At 34.4% G+C, this 14,501-nt stretch overlaps 1 protein-coding gene across 1 annotated transcript; it reads right to left on the bottom strand.

The window, feature by feature from the left end:
* Positions 1–786: 786 nt before the first annotated feature.
* LOC143921444 (uncharacterized) lies at positions 787–7,674 on the bottom strand. Its single transcript, XM_077444759.1, has 11 exons — positions 7,541–7,674; positions 3,734–3,870; positions 3,463–3,664; positions 3,147–3,390; positions 2,888–3,061; positions 2,665–2,808; positions 2,307–2,590; positions 2,100–2,232; positions 1,420–1,702; positions 1,129–1,344; positions 787–1,052 (listed from the first exon to the last, which is right to left on the bottom strand). The coding sequence occupies exons 2-11, from the start codon at positions 3,771–3,773 to the stop codon at positions 937–939; spliced, it is 1,836 nt and encodes a 611-aa protein (XP_077300885.1). The 5' UTR covers positions 3,774–3,870; positions 7,541–7,674; the 3' UTR covers positions 787–936.
* Between the last annotated feature and the right edge of the window lie 6,827 nt (positions 7,675–14,501).

Raw genomic sequence — 14,501 nt, 5'->3', positions numbered from 1 at the left:
TTGAAAATACAGACAAGAACATCAGTAGCAAAACTGTCCGGAAACATTATTCCAGATCAAAAACTAATCACGAAATACTACAGCCCCCTGAACCACTATCATTGGTTCCATGTGTTGTTGGGTTGAATGACAAATTGTAAATATTTAAATTCCTATTAAAAAAATGTCATTGATAGCCGTCAAGATATTCGAAACCTGATCTGCATAGCACAGTGCATAAAACGTATCATAAAAGAGATTACAAGCAATATGTTACAACGGAAAAATCCCGAACGGAACTTCAAATTGGAGTCCAGAATTAGACGTGGACATCAGTCGCAAAGCTGCATAAAACGTATCATAAAAGAGATGTCAAGCAATATGTCACAATGGAAAAATCCCGAACGGAACTTCAAATTGTACTTCAGAATTAGACGTAGACATCAGTCGCAAAGCTGCATAGCACAGTGCATAAAACGTATCATAAAAGAGACGTCAAGCAATATGTTATAATGAAAAAAATCCCAAACGGAACTTAAAATTAGACGTGAACATCAGTCGCAAAGCTGCTCAATCAATAAATAGCTCAGAATTAAAAGATAAATCAATATATGCATATTGAAAATGTCTAGAATATTAACCACATACAATCGATATTAAAAAGTTCCAGCCAATATTACAAAACTTTTATACTCTTATATACACGGTATAACTGGAATATACATATATATATATATATATATATATACAAATATTAGGCCATCGTTAAAAAATAGACAATTGAAAACCAGTGAAATTGTCAAAGATACAATCAAAACATTACCGATTGAAGGCAACTATATATGTACATATGTATCGCAAGAAAGAACCTAACACAAAAAATATTAAAATAATTTCCATAGCAACATCAAAACAATCAACAACAATCGCAATTAAACATTTATGGTAGAAATCTGATTAAATTTTATCTCCTTTGATTGTTCTACGCTGTTCTACGCCTCGTATCAACGTTCCGAGAAGACCTTCCATCTCGTTGGCAGTTTCTTGCAGTTGAGCATTATCAAAACACGCCTCTGCATACAAAAATAAATATGTAAATAAATAAACTATACAAAATATAAAATACACGAGCAAAAAAAAAAAAATTACCATCCAATGCAAAATTATTCGCCAAGATAGTTTGCAGTCTATCGAGCACACTGTCCAAATCAGCATTTAATTCCTTCATTTTATTATTAGACGTTGTGACACTTTCAATATCAGCGTTAAATTTATCTTCAGACGTAGACGGTCCCATCGGATACGTTTGCTTGTTTGCAATCTTTACATTTACATCTTTAACGTTTGATTTTTCACTTTCAACATCTAAACACAAAAACAATACGAATTGACACGTGCGTACACATTTATATAAATAGAGTCGGTGTATTTTCAATTTACCGTTTCCAAACCATGTGCTGATATCGCTCATCGACACATTAGATATACTGTCGAGGTTTCTGTTCCCATTCGAAGAACTGCATATTTTCTTCAGCTTTTTATGCTCCATGATAGTGGTCTCGTTGATGCATTCCTTCTGCATCACGGGAATTGGACTGAACGCTTCGAAAACTCTCATTTGCCCGTTATCTATGATCAACGATTTATTTAATGACTGATTTTCATTCGCCAAGTTAGATTCCAATTCAGACAGTTTATTTTGATAGACGGGTAGTATGTTTTCCTAAAAAGATTCAACACATTTCATTACACAATTATATATAATAAATAAATAATTTATATTTTCCTATGATGTCATTACGGGTTGCCCCTGAGAGACACCTATGATATTACTTTTACATATACTAATATGTAGATTATAAATTTGAAACCATATTCAAATGGTGGTGACATGATGTTTGCAAAATGGTTTTGCCAATTTGATAAGGAACCGTTTCAACAATGAAATCATATAAATTAGCAAAATTTGGTCAAAAATATCCTAGTCTGACCAGCAGCACTACAGAAATACTTTCAAATAAATTCTTTTCAACCGAGGTAAACCCAGGGTTTGAACCCGGGAACCTCTCGGTGGTTAGCAACCACCGAGCTATCCTGCTAGTAATAGGAATTATTCTTACTTTAAACATTTTAAGTCTATTAATCTGTGTGGCTATTTGACCCCAATGATTATCCACTTTGTTTTGTATTCTTCTATCCATACTATTAACATTATGCATATCGTTCAAAAGACCGGAAAGACTTCTCAGAGCCCTAAAAAAACACACATACATTTAATAAAAATATTTCACAAGCCAAATTTAATATTTAAAATATTATGCACTGACTTATTTTGATTTTCCAATTGACCTATAATATCCTGCAAAACGTGCTTCGGGTCGTTGATATTATTTCCATTAGCTTTTCCAACGGTCGATGTATAAACTTTGGGTATTCTATTTTCAAAATTTGCTTGCTTTTCGTTCAATGCCGAATCGCATTGAACGTCTTTCGTTTGCAATGGATAATGAATACTGTGTGACACATTATGAGCTCTTCTACAATAAAACGGACAATTCAAAGCTCTCTTCATATTTTTAACAAATCCGATAACACGCTTGGATGGCATACCCTACAAAATACAAAAAAAAAATACATTGAAAAATAAAATCATATATTCAATTCAAAAACTAAACAAAAAATTACCTCTGAATTGACGATTTCTTTAACAATGTGCGACTTTTTATGCTTGTGCACCGAATTTGCATCGATAGGTTTCATCTCATTATACAAATAACACTTTTCGCATATCAACATACCCCAACATCTGGTGCATTTAAACTTCAATCCCTGAATAAAACAAATTTGAATATATACAAACATATTTTGCAACATTTATATACATATATGAGAAAAAAAGTCGACATACCGTTGGATTTCGAATTTCACATATTCCACACTTCCAAAATGTCTGCCCATCGACGTCAGTCTTCACCGACGATTGTAATCGCACTCGAACATCCATCCACATAAGCAGATTCGGCGAAGCGTTATCTAACCATTCGAAAAGTCCATGTTCCGATAAGCCGAGCATTCCAGGTGTCTATAAAATCCAACATTATATATAATATAAGAAAAGTTCCGTTGAAAAACAAATATGTATAAATTGAAATAACGTTAATAATCACTTTGGCGAAACACTTGTCGACCTCCCCCTGAACAAGATGTGAACCGAAATTGATTTTTTCGCCGACATACTCGGCTAAGAGTCCGATTTGAATGAGTAAATTGGTCAACCTTCTAGGACTGATACAACCGTTGTGATCTGCCATCATTGCGAATAAAAACTTCCATTTGTCTCCGTTGGAGTCATCACTCAGCACGGCTAAAGCAATTTTAGCAGATTGTACGCTGATCGAAGAGGAGCGATTACTAAAAATAATCATAAAATGTTATTATGTCAACACAACAACTAATTAATTTATATCATCGAACGCGTAATACCTGTCGTATACATTTAAGAGAAAACTTAAGCTAATTTCCGAGGCCAAATCGACATCGCCGTCATGTGCACTCTCTTTCTGAGCGGCGAAATATATATCGGTTAAAATGGCTTCTAGTTCGCACGGCTCGAGGACGAAGCTGCTTTCCGATATGCTGAGGCAATGATGTGCAAAAACTCCCGATACGATTCGAATGGAAGGTACTAGAATAAAAATATATAATATAAAACGCATTCCGTGGACAAAATTGCAGATTAAAATGCGATCCGAACCTTTCAGATGATCTTGCAAAGTTTTTATTTTATATGCCATACGATATATGGCATATTTAATGTCGGACAGTTGATTGACCTTGTCCAATATATCATTAAAAGCCGGATGACTCCATTGTCGTAAGCTTGTGTCGTCCCTGTAACAATAAAATGTATGAGGAATTAGTCCCTCATTATGCTTGTATCATCGACTACGGGTTAAGCTTTCTTTAACCGTTTGCCCGCGGCCGTCTTCTATGGAAGCTTTGGGCGACAAGTCTGTATCGTGGCTGTCTTCCATAGAATTTCTGAACTTTGCACGGGATTTTGAGGCTTATATGCGCCTATTTCAACTGTTTTAAGGTTCAAAATTGGTTGAATATATTACTGAGAGTTGAATGCCATCTATTCAATTTGCTTAAAATTAATATATATCAGTCAAAAATTAGTTTTTTGTGGAACCATACTGAAACCTCGTTTACGTGACGTCACGTCTTCATACAATTATGAAGAATGATTATTTGACAATTAATCCAAAACTACGAGATATATTATGTATTTTATTGTTTAAAATAATACTTTATGTGTTAATTAACATATCTGGTTACTTGAGTAAATATTAAAATCTGTATTTAAGGTAGAAAACTCGATTGCCAAATTCGCGAAAAAGGTGCCGCGTACAGGGCTTGTTCGCTATATTTATTGCCGCGGGCAAAGGCTTAAAATAATAAGATAGTCGTAGTTTTATCAAAATATATAACGTATAAGTTATATCATGTCGCAAAGTACAGTTTGTGTCGATATAGTAAAAGATTACTTTTCTTATACACTTGAACTGCGATAACAAATATAAGTCAATTCATGATAATTTTGGAAAAATATTTCAATTTAACCGTTTGTCGTTTGTTTTATTTAACTTATACTGAGTATTTTGATAGAAAATATATATGTATGTGTGTATTTTTATCACAAAATATTTATATCCTATCGAACTCGTCTGTTACAAATATATGTATGTGTAGTATTAACCATCAAATCAAACACTCTTATCAAATATTCGTATTACATATAGATACATGTTGAGTAACACGATTTTTATATACTTGTGTAAATACAAAAATGTATACTTATGATAATTTTATGGTTTTAGGAATTGATAACATTTCGATAAATTTTAAGCAAATAAAACATATAAAATAGAGTCATATGTATATATGTGAGCCGTTATATTTGAAAGTGGCATAAATCCACTTTTATTCATTTCAAGAAATATTATGCATAACATTAAATATAATGTTTTGCGTTTAACAATATTTAAAAATGCTGGTGGCCTGTAATACGTTTATTCTGCTGTTCCGAGATTCTGAACATATCTAATTAAAAGAAGTGATGACAATTTGTGAATTAAGTCAAACAGAAATAGTGTTTTTGGAACTGATAATTGGACTTCTGCCACTTTAAAATATATCGGCTCATATGTACATAGAAACGAAAAGATAAAATGTAACGAAAATTATAGAAATTTATTGCATTACATATGTATATCACTGAGTAACAAAAAAAAAATTACGTTTTTTGGTTACCAGGGCAAAGACTAAACAATCTTTACTTAGTTTGACCCATTGAATTCGAATATGATAATGATTCTTGTTGGTTTGCTCTCGTTCGTTGAGACATGAGCATTTAAAAAAAAGGCAGTTTTTTACAGTTTTATGCTTTTGCGGTCTTATTATTTTAAGTATTAGAATCAACAAGGCAGATTTTTTTTTATTGCTTTAAAATGATTATCTAGCGAATTTTAAAAGTCAAATATACATATACTTTATTTTACACATTTTTTTTGATTAATCAGCGATTTCAGAATAAAATTGGGGGTGAAATTTAGTAGAAGTAAACTTTTTTAACAAAATGTTAACATTTCCGTTAAGATAGGCAGATAAGTGTTGTGTAAATGTACATAGTACACGAATACCGATAAGATAAACGAAAATTACGACAAATATAGGTGTGGAGAATATTGCCACGTCGAAGTTATCGAAAAAATAGACATACTTAGATAAATATGTATTTTCATACTAAATATACAAAATGCAGTTGAACAATTTTAAGGTCGTTTTTAACTGGACTTATAAAAAAAAAGGCCCATTTAAAAAGAAGCGATACAAATTTGTAAGAATATGCATTTAAAATAAATGTATCATAAACACAAATCAATTTAACAAAATATACACTTTATACAATAAAACATTATCATTGTACGAATGTAGTAATTTTCCGAAAATTCTCTATGAGTGTGCGTATTTTTAGTAACAGTACAAATAATAGGTTTTGTAAATTGAACACAACTCCTAAGCCTTTCAATCAATTAAATTAAAAATTGGAATATAATTGCTTTACAGTTGTCTTCCACCGTATAAATTACCAGATCAGTATTTCTCAAAATGTGGTGATTGCTGTATTCAATTTCGTATAAAATTTATATACATACATACATTTTGGTACCCGGAAAGATGCAATAAATTACACTGAATAGTAGCGCAGTTTCGATAAGTCCTAATTTTCAAAGGCGTTCAAAAAGAACTTACGCAGTAGAATTCCACAAAAAAAAAGTTAGCACCCTCGGAAAACATACAAATACCCCTTGACGCTTTTTTGTGGAATTCTATTGCATTAGTTTGCTCTGAAAGTTTGGATGCTCTTTGGATTAGTTGCTCTGAAAGTTTGGATGTCTCGAGAGTGTAACTATCACCATAGATTTTAATATATTTTCACGTAATAAACGATATCGATCATTCTATTATTCATTTGAATAAAGATTCAACTTGAGAAGTAGGAATGCTACGCGAAAAAAAAATTTCAATATCTGGGGATTTGAAATCTTTTTTGAATACTATTTTGGAATATTATCGATAAATTCTTTGGGAAAAAAAATCAGGACTTTAAATTGGGACTTAAAACCATAGAAACATATATTTTTTAAATTATATGTATTAGCATTTAGAGATAAAGATATACTGGTATGATATCTATGAATGGAAGCTTGAAACTACATAAATCATTTAAATAATATTTTTTTGTATGAAGTTTGGAGGATTTAAAAAGTTTTTAAAAACATACACGCTGTGTTAATGGCCTTTGAATGAAATTTCATTAAAGTCAGTGTATTTATGTTTTAACGAACCGATCCATAATGAGTTAAAATATTGTTTCAGATTGCTGACAAAAACTTTTTCGAATTGTTACCAGAATAAATTAAATTAAAAGAAATCCCAAATTAAATTAAGGTACCGATATGATATCTAATCTACGCTAAATAAAGCTAAGTACATTGTACAACAAGTTAGGAAAAAAACTCAATCGTGTGATTATATACTCAAAATTTACTAAAAAAACTAGAAAAAAAAAGAAAAATTGAATTTTAACTACAAATAAAAATTTACACTACTAATAAATGCAACTAATATTTTTTTATCCAATTACAAAATTATTTTATAATATAATAATTCAACTATACACCTAATATTATATATACACTTGATCGACGGAGAATTTTTTTTAACGGAATTTCATTGTAAGCAAAATACGCCTTAAAGTATATTAAAGGTAGGATTTCATCGTGAAATGCCTAATAAATCATCATTAGATAATATAGAAAATATGTATAAGTAATTTTTATCAATCTAGAATTTTTTTTAACTTGTCAAAAAAAATGGTAAAAAAATACATTATAAAAAAAACATACATCATTAAAATTGCACAGATAATGTTAACAATATATGCACATATATACATAGAACTAATGAAATGCAGTTAAACTTAGTCTCATACCAAAGAAGAACTTGAACGAGGTGCTCGGCCGGTCACGTCCATTTCGAAAGAACAGAACGTCTCTTCTGGTTGCTGTAGCTTTCGAACACAAAAAAGTCGCTTCGATGTCGAGTAACACGCGTATTTATTTACCCACACATACTTACATACTTACACGTATTTGTTATCTAAAACTTAACATTGAAGTGGACATCGAACTGATAAATTCTCACCTGACGTAATATGGAAAGCCTGTCTCGGTCTCGTGTTTTTGCCACGGAGACATGGCGCCAAACAATAAACGAGAAACGATTAAACGATTAAACGATAAACGACAAACGACGAGCGCAAACGACGCTCGGTCGCCCTTCGTTGCTTGACAACGGAACCTGCAATTTGTACGTTGGCAGCTCTGTGTGTCACGTCAAACAAACAAATCTCAACGAATCCGACGTAAGAGAAAGTTTCAATTCATGGCAATTGGATTAAATTCGGTTTCGCTTGAAACAAGTGTATGCAATTATTTTTTTTATTTTACAAAATCAATTAATCAAGCACACTCGTCTAACAGATTGCTCCAAAGCGACGAGTGTGCTAAAAAGATTATAGGTCTGTTCATACCTAGTCAGCACGTATCGACTTCAGCAGGTATCCGGCCGTACGAAAAGTATTCTTTGGTACATTTTGTATGGGTATATTCATACCAACCGTCACGTTTACGCCACGGCAGGCTTACAGCAGTACCCGACATTTCCTGTTCATACCTGTAGGCATATAGTACTGTGGCGGCTCGCTTATACGACATGGTCAAGTTTGGTTGCCTTCCTGCGAGTGGGGACCAACCCGGCTGGGTTCGGACAGCTGCTACTCACTCTGTCTTCAGCTGTCATATAATAAACACGTGCATTAACATGCCAGTCGTCTCATTCGTTCATCCTCCATAAACCCATAAAACCACGCTCGCAGCATAACTAGGGCAGCGCGAGTACCAAGAACAAAAGATGTGCACACGACACACTTCAACCCAAAACGTTTATAAAGCAACGCAGCAACCTCCACCGGCAGAGTGAGCCTCTAGAGTTCAACTAGATCACATCTCCGAAGAAACCTCTTCGTATATACAATAACCATTGTACCAATTGAACAAAAATAAACGATCCTCTTTCAAACTACACAACACGTGTTTCGTTAGACCGGGATACGGTCAACATACCTTCCCTGTCTTACACTGGTGACCCCGATTCTACACTGGTGACCCCTGTTTTACACTGATGACCGCCGACTACTAAATTGGCGATCTTACATACCTTAGAGCAACATCCGTCAACGTATTGTATCCGTTTTTTTGGCCATCGTGGAAATATACACGCGAATTACGTGCCATGAGTCTGCCGCTTTGCTGTTTTGAACCAATTATCGATAGTGACAGTTGACAACTGTTCAATCTTTCGACATGGTTTTGGCGCAAATATTAAAAAAAAAATTAAATTTTTTACGGAAATATTTAAAAAAAATTTGTCCATCATCCACAAGCTCCTTATACAGTGTCCAAAACTCTCCTTCGGTTTTTCTATTTTTTAACATGGGATGCACATCAAAACGCCTCCGTGCTTTTTTATTGCCTTCTTGAGCTTCTTCTTCCAACAACAACGCGATTATACATAATTTTTCGTTCGATAAACGTCGAAACATTTTTGCTGACTTGTATTCTGACGCGTAACTACGAATTCACGTGTATGCATTCATATTGCAAGTACTCGACAATACGGCGTAAGCAATATTGCGCCGTATCGTCATGGCCTCTAATGTATAAGTAAGCCGATTTTGCCTTGCACTCGGCCAAATTGCTGTAAACATGACGTGAATAGAAATGAATATGAATAGAAATGTAATAAAATGACATATTTGAAACGGAGTCGTGCAGTGCTGTTAAGCATGAACAGACCTTTAGAAGTACAATAGGAAAAAATATAAGTTAAATAAACAAATTATATATACAAATATCCAAATTAAATAAGGAAAGGATAACTAAATAAAACATGAAATCATAATTAAAAACACTAACTCAACCTTTCTCAATGGTCGCGACCTCCATAACTTAGGAATTGGTGCAGAGAATGAAGAGAGACGTGACAAATGTCACAAATGGCACCATCGAAACGGAGGCCGCGAGGAATGGGAGAATAACTAAATGCCACAGTTCTAGCCAAAGGAGTGTGAAAAAGGGGACGATGGCGGGTCCATATCACACTCTCTGGAGCATGAAGGCCCAACTCAGCCAGGATAGACGGACAGGAGATACAGCCTCTAAATATGGAAAACAAGAACTTGATGAAGGCAACACTCCTCCTGTGGTCAAGAGAAGTGTAGCTGACCATACCCATGACGAATATTGAAGGAAATAAGTATGGGTAAATCCCATATTGCTCCTTATATAGCAGTCTGAGAAATCGTCTTTGGACAAGTTCAAGCTTCACAGATCTCTAGAGACTTAGTGTAAGGATTCCAGATTATAGAGGCGTATTCCAAGATACTCCTAACTAGAGCATTGTACAGCAATCTCAAAACAGCGGAATTATGGTAGTGTCGAGAATTGCGAAAGACAAACTCAAGCATTCGTGAGGCTGAGGAACACACAGAGTCAATATGAACAGAGGAATTTAGGTCACTCTGGAATGCAACCCCAAGATCAACAGTTGAATCGATCCAGTTCAATAAAAAGCTACCAACAAGATATGGAAAGGTAAGATCGGGGGTGGATCTGGATCTGGAGTAACTTTATTCATAAATTGCTACAAATCCACAATTAAATATGAAAAAAATGCTTGGAAATAAAAAGACAAGTTTTATAAGTAACATTAAACGTAGCGTCTACATATGTATGTGGGTTCACCGTAACGACACAAACTCTGAGTTGATAAATTTTGCAAATAGAATACCCAAAGTTTATGGTTCGGTGATTACTACAGCCCGGACCCAGAAGGTGCCGCGTATTGTTCAAATGTTGTAAATGCATTGTTAAAGGTTTGCCGAACCTTTTTTACAGAGGATTTACAACAATGGAACAATGAGCGGCCCCTTGGCTATCCTACCTCTAGTGATTACTAGTCAAATGTGAACCGGTCACAGGACAACCGGTCGCTCTAGATCGGTCACACGTGATCACCCGTCACACTAAAACTGGTTAAAAATCTGCTTAAAAATACAATTATATTTTTATTTTTATTTTTACATATATACCAGGAAGGCCTTACAGGAAAATCCCAATGCGCCTTCCTGGCCAATTACAAATACAAATGCAGCATTTTTTTATTATAAGTCGTTGAATTGCGAGACACTGAAAAAACTCGCAAATTAACGAGACATCTATGAATTGTACATAAATTTTTATTGTACATTCATCAAATTTCAAATAGTGGTGACATAGTAGGTAGGAAGGATTTTTAGCCAATTTTTTTTCCGGGAACCGTTTCAACAATGAAATCAGAGAAAATTGGCAAACTCTGATAGGAAACGATCAACCTGGAGTCACAAATCCAGGTCTGACCAACAGCATACTCTGAAAAATTCATTTTCATTCAGGGATAGAACCCGGCACCTTCTTGACGGTAAGCAGAAGCTTAACGTCCGAGCTATGTAGATACATATATCTATGTAGATATATGTGTAGGTATTCTTCTCATCGATGTAAGTAGGGTCTACCTCACGGGCCGGAATGTGAAATTACCGAAAACGCAAATATCGAAAGGCAAAGATCGAAAATCGAAAGATCTTAAGTCGAAAGATAAAAAAAGGTTGCATGGTAAACGGTACATACTCGTTAATCTGCGCGCGCACATTAATACGGGAGGAAAAGCCTGTTCCTCTTGTTCCTGTTGTATCCTGCTCGCTCAAATTAAGTGAGTATGTACCGTTTACAATGCAACTTTTTTTTATCTTTCGACTTAAGATCTTTCTATTTTCGATCTTTGTGTTCCGATATTTGCGTTTTCGGGCGTTTCACATTCGGGCCCGTGACGGAGACCGATATTGAGTGAATGCGTCAGTTGCACTTCGACCAGATAAAACGTATTTTAAATCGACAAAATCGAGGTTTCGTATTCTCCTATTTTCTCCTCCGAAACTGGACCAATTTTTAAAAAAATTTCATCATCGGTATGCGAAAGATATTTTCTATGCACCTGTGCGCGAATTTTTTTTTAAATCGACCGTTTAATAAGCACCCTGGACTCTTTTCGTGGGTGTAAAAAAGAGGCGATTTTATAGATGTTTGGCGGTTCCTAGCTCCTATAAAAAATAACTAATCAAAAAAATAAAAGCACATGCATGACAATGGTGGATATCCATAGCATATTAAAAGCTAATGGAAATAATATCAACGACCCGAAGCACGTTTTAAAGGATATTATAGCTCAATTGGAAAATCAAAATAAGTCAGTATATAATATTTTAAATATTACATTTGACTTGTAAAATATTTTTATTATTAAATGTATGTGTGTCTTTAGGGCTTTGTGAAGTCTTTCCGGTCTTTTGAACGATATGCATAATTTTATTAGTATGGATAGAAGAATACAAAACAAAGTGGATAATCATTGGGGTCAAATAGCCACACAGATTAATTAATAGACTTAAAATGTTTAAAATAAGAATAATTACTATTACCAGCAGTATACCTCGGTGGTTGCGTTTATGTTTAGTGCCGAGAGATTACTGGGTTCGATTCCGTGCTAATCTATAATACTGCTGGTTAGACTTGGATATTTGTGATTCCAAGTCGACCGTTTCTTGTCAGAGTTTGCCAAATTATCTGATTTTCATTGTTGAAACGGTTCCTCAAAATTGGCAAAAATCATTCTATCTGCTGTCAAAAATATCTGAATTTTATATATGTACAATGTGTAAAAATTTATGTACATCCATAGATGTCTCAATGGATTAATTAATTAATTAATTGTTAATTATGTGTTTTACAGTTGTAACAAAAATGCTGCAATGTTTATAATTAATTATCTTGTAAGGCGCATTGGGGTCTACCTGTTAGGTCTTCCTGGTATATATATATGTAAAAAAATGAACTCGTACCAAAGCACTAAGATTAGGAGTCGGGGTAGATGGTTTACAGGACAAGTACGCGTGTATGCGTGAAATTCATGGGAAGAGCTGAAGAAAACGTCTACCTCCACTTGTAATCTTAATTCTTTGGTATGGGTTCATTATTCGAATCTCCATCAACTCAAAGTTTATGGTGTAAGGGCCACCGCTTCTATGTACACAAATTATACTTCTATGTACATAGGTCTACTACTATGGGTGCTTGAATAGGAGTTTGTATTAAGGTGACCATTCGCGCTGATTTTACTCGGACAATACTGGTTTTTTGGGTATCTGTCCACAAAACGTCACTAAAATCTCGATCATGGAACATCTGGCACCCAAAAATTTCATCCATCGATAGTCATCCATGCGAACTATCATACTAACGAAAACTCGAGTGCCAGATATTCCGTATTCGCGATTTTCGTGGCAATGAATATCGTTTATCGTCAACGTAGTTGGTTGTTTTGGTTGTTGCTTTCACTTTAATAAAAGTATAAGAATGGGTCACATATTTATTTATTTATTTATATATATTTTAGCTATCAAGCTAATTTAAAAATACATCTTAATTATTATACTTAACTCTAAAATTTATAATTAACTTATATGTACTGTCCCTCACAGAGGTGTCTCTTCGCACCTCGCAGGAATGCATCCATGTTTTTAGCAGACCTGACGCACTCAGGGAGGGCATTATACATGAGCACACCCCTGTGAAAAACACCCCCAGCCGTCTTATTCTTTCTTACTCTACTTACATCTAGTTTGTCCTTATTTCTAGTATAAAAACTATGTTTATCTCTATTCCTTATTATAAATTTCGAATGGCTCCTATTCCAAGAGCTATCCGACTTCTTAATGAAATCGTTGCTGCCGAGACTGAATGTGATATTTTCCACCTTAGTGAGCGTAAATTGTCGGAAATTACTCTAACACATTTATCTGGTAGTCTGCACTCATCATTGTTTTCATGATTGATTGTGATTTATGAGTGAAATTTTAATTAACTCTCTTCCATTTGGGCCTTACAGGGATGTTTTGTATTTGTAGTTGTTTCTTACATATTTATTGAAACTGGCTGTAGGTGCAAGGCATTCCTTATGCTATATTTTATTTGATATTTTTACTTTATCTGTTATTATTAAATGCTATTTTTTATGTTTATGTATGGATGTATTTATGTTTATGTTTAATTGTTATATTTTTTTTTTTTTGTGTTATATTTTTTGACCATTGTGGGGCTTTAGGAATTCCTGTTTTGCCACAATGGTCTGTTTAGAATAAATAAATAAATAAATAAATAAATAATCATCAAAATACTTAGGTAATAACTTATGATCTAACTTATAAACAAAAGACAATGTACTAATATTTAGACTAATTCTAATACTCATCCATCCTAATTCATCTAGCATACTTCCAATACTCTTAAATCTACTTATACTCTTAAATTACATATACGAGACCGTAAACTTGAAAAATGCCTTATCGTCCTATTATATGAACATGATTTTGAAAGCGAATAGTCCAATCGTGGAAAACCATACAAGGGAGATAGACGTTCAATGTTCGGAGCGATTGGCAGCGCTGTGCGTCACATCAAACAAACGTCAACGCATGCGACGGCGCCAAAAAGCCAAAGCCTTCGTTCTCTAGGGCCTTCCATAGGTTAAAACGGACTATGAGCGATGCTAGAAATGTAAATCGTCGGTTTCAGGTGGATCGAAGGCGTCATAGCGGCGCTTGAGCGCGTCGCCTAGCTGCTAAAAACTGACTTCTCCTCGACGCGGAGCGCGTGCCCGTCTCGACCAATCGGAGAGCGCGCTGTTTGGCGTCGACCAATCACAGCGAGGCGGGTTGTCGCGCATGCGCAGACCGCGCT

This window comes from Arctopsyche grandis, chromosome 13 (assembly GCF_051622035.1).
Source record: "Arctopsyche grandis isolate Sample6627 chromosome 13, ASM5162203v2, whole genome shotgun sequence".
Lineage (NCBI taxonomy): Eukaryota > Metazoa > Arthropoda > Insecta > Trichoptera > Hydropsychidae > Arctopsyche > Arctopsyche grandis.
The sequence above is the reverse complement of the archived record's forward strand: the minus strand, read 5'-3'. Positions and strand labels throughout refer to the sequence as shown.